The sequence below is a fragment of the Amphimedon queenslandica genome, unplaced genomic scaffold (genome assembly GCF_000090795.2).
Source record: "Amphimedon queenslandica unplaced genomic scaffold, v1.1 AMPQUscaffold_8586_Cont19470, whole genome shotgun sequence".
Taxonomy (NCBI): domain Eukaryota; kingdom Metazoa; phylum Porifera; class Demospongiae; order Haplosclerida; family Niphatidae; genus Amphimedon; species Amphimedon queenslandica.
The window spans coordinates 1-2,646 of record NW_003551137.1 but is presented as its reverse complement, the minus strand read 5'-3'; the positions used below and the strand labels follow the sequence as shown (position 1 = coordinate 2,646).

Sequence of the window (2,646 nt, the reverse complement as noted above, 5' to 3'; positions counted from 1 at the left end):
TGCAGTATGGAGTACAGGATGGATCACTGGGCACCAGGGTGCACTGGGTTATGCTTGATTCTGATCCAGTACAGCTGACTCTGTCAAACAAACTAATGTTCATTAAATTTGGTGTAGCATAATTCCCATTATCAATTATAGAGCCCCCTAAAAGCAATGAAAACAATGATAATAGCAATAATAACAATATTAGTACTTACATGAGTATGAAGTATACCCTAGATCATTGCATGCAATGGAAGCAGTGATTGGGTCCATGTTACAGAATGGGGACCAGTATCCATTGTAGCAATACTGTACGCGACCATTACCAGGTGGATCGTCAGGATTCATCCTAACAGTTCTGTTCTGAGCAGCTCCACACTGACTTCCTTGTGTATTGTATAGAGGAGGAGTAGCAATGCAAGGTGGATCAGTTGGTGCATCATAAATGCAGTCTACACCAGCCACTTGAGCAGTGACTAGTTCCTTCTTGCCGTTGTTTAGTGAGAGCTTTGTCTTGGAACAAAGATCAATGTTAATCTCATTCCCAGAGCAAGCGACAAACTTGAGATGAATGGTGAGGTTGGATTTACCATAAGACGAACCAGTAGTAGGAACAGCATCTAAAAATAAAAATAAAATTAATAATAATAATAATAATAATAATAATTTAAATATTGGTTCTTACTTCCTCCAGTGTATCCTAGTTGATTACACACTACTCTAGCACCATTGGCGTCCCATCCCTGATCAGATACCTGTCCCCACCTTCCACTATAACAAACTTGTATTGTCCCTTCGTTCTCAAAGTTACCACCAACCAGCCTCACTTGACCATTGGCACAACCTAATGTTACAAATAAATAAATAAATAAATAAACAAACAAATTAATTAATTAATAAAATACTGAATAAAAGGACACAGTATACTATTAGTATATGCTCACCATCTTTGCAGGCTACACCGACAGTGTTCTGAACAGGGCAACTGTCATAAGGATATATTGTCTTCTGACAGTCAAAGAGTGTGTTCTCCCACCCATAGCATAGGACATTCTTCCATGGAGCTGGGCCAGTGGCAAGACCAAATGTTGAAGTCCAATAAGTTGTAGGACCTGTAAAAATAAATAAATAAATAAAGGAATAAAGAAATAAAATCATGATAAATAAATAAAATAATACCTGATCCTCCATATCCTAGTGACCTGCACAATACAAAAGCATCAATGGAGTTCCAGCTTCCGTGACAGATAGCACCCCAGAGGCCATTAGTACATATCTCTACTCTTCCTTCCTGCTCTATTGTTCCATTCACAAGTCTAAAACTACCCTCAGTGCATTCACCAATATTATCTATAAATATTAAAATAAATTATTATTTAAATGCCAGTGCGTGCTTACTGTAACATTGGACTGAGTATTCTTTGCCACATCTTGAGACGCTGCGCCAGCAACCACCGTTACCTTTACGTATGGCGGTACACTGGTTCACGTGGGTAGCCGAAGTGGGGCAACTTAAGTAGCTGAGACTGCTTGGGTTATTATTCCTTCCATATCTTTCATCATTGTAGATAGAAGCAACTAAATAAATAATTTTAAAAAAATAATAAGATATATAAATATTTATTGTCATACAGCTTGTGTTGAATCCCAGTGTTCTACAGACTGCAGTAGAAGCTGGAGCTGATAGGCCACAGAGTGAAGCCCAGCCGCCATCAAAGCAATACTCTACTCTTCCATTGTTACTGCTAGTACCATTGACCAGCCTAACAGTACCAGTAGTACACTCTGATTCTGTAAAATAATAATAATAATAATAATAATAATAATAATAATAATAATAATAATAATAATAATAATTGTTTATATTAATAATTATGTTTCTTGGACTAACTTTGATCTTTTGGGGTACACATGATACCAAACTGGTCATGATAAGCATTGCAGCTTGAGTGATAATAGTAAGAGCATTGAGATAGAGAGGTATGAGAAGCACTACAGGACCAAGCATAATGATCAACACCATTGTTCCCTAGTGTACTGTAGAAATATCCCCAATAACCTTCACCCCTATAATCTATAAGAGATTAGTATTGAATTAGATACAGTCATTGTTCAGTGATGCTTACAAAGAGCTCCAGGGTAGCCCAGCTGTTCACATATAAGTCTAGCAGTGTGGCAGGTAAAGCTATCATCACAGACTCCAGTCCACCTGCTGTTCTTGCAATACAGAGCTAGTCCAAAATACTCTGGACCATCACTTGGACGCCATAGTTTTACAGCACCATTAGTACAAGAAGAAGTTATGGTACCTGAGTTAAGTACAGGTAGGTAATAGGTATGGCCATAACTTTAAAAAATTTAGGAAAAATTGGTTCAAACTTTCTACACAGCATAAGGGCATCAATATGTATCAGAAAATGTAATATAAATTAGAGGTATTAATATTATTATTAATTTACCAGAGCATCCAATTCCAGCGTCATTGCTACCAGCACAGTTAGTTGATCCTAATGCTCTTGAATTACAAGATATCAGTGAAGTCTCAGCAGATGAACAAGCAACATCATCATAAACATACGGACCATATCCTTGACCAAAGTACCTTGAACAACAATAAGTAGCAACTCCTATATTCATCATAAGAATCATGATAATCTTTTA

The 2,646-nt window shown here is 37.1% G+C and overlaps 1 protein-coding gene across 1 annotated transcript; it reads right to left on the bottom strand.

Annotated features, from left to right (window-relative positions):
• Positions 1-79: 79 nt before the first annotated feature.
• Positions 80-2,587, bottom strand: LOC105315716 (scavenger receptor cysteine-rich domain superfamily protein-like; the record flags this gene model as incomplete). Its single annotated transcript, XM_011410452.1, has 11 exons — positions 80-147; positions 201-605; positions 671-829; positions 930-1,097; positions 1,165-1,335; positions 1,384-1,563; positions 1,618-1,776; positions 1,877-1,929; positions 1,987-2,059; positions 2,112-2,294; positions 2,445-2,587. Coding segments are annotated over 11 exons (1,762 nt in total), but the record flags the coding sequence as incomplete, so codon positions are not given.
• Between the last annotated feature and the right edge of the window lie 59 nt (positions 2,588-2,646).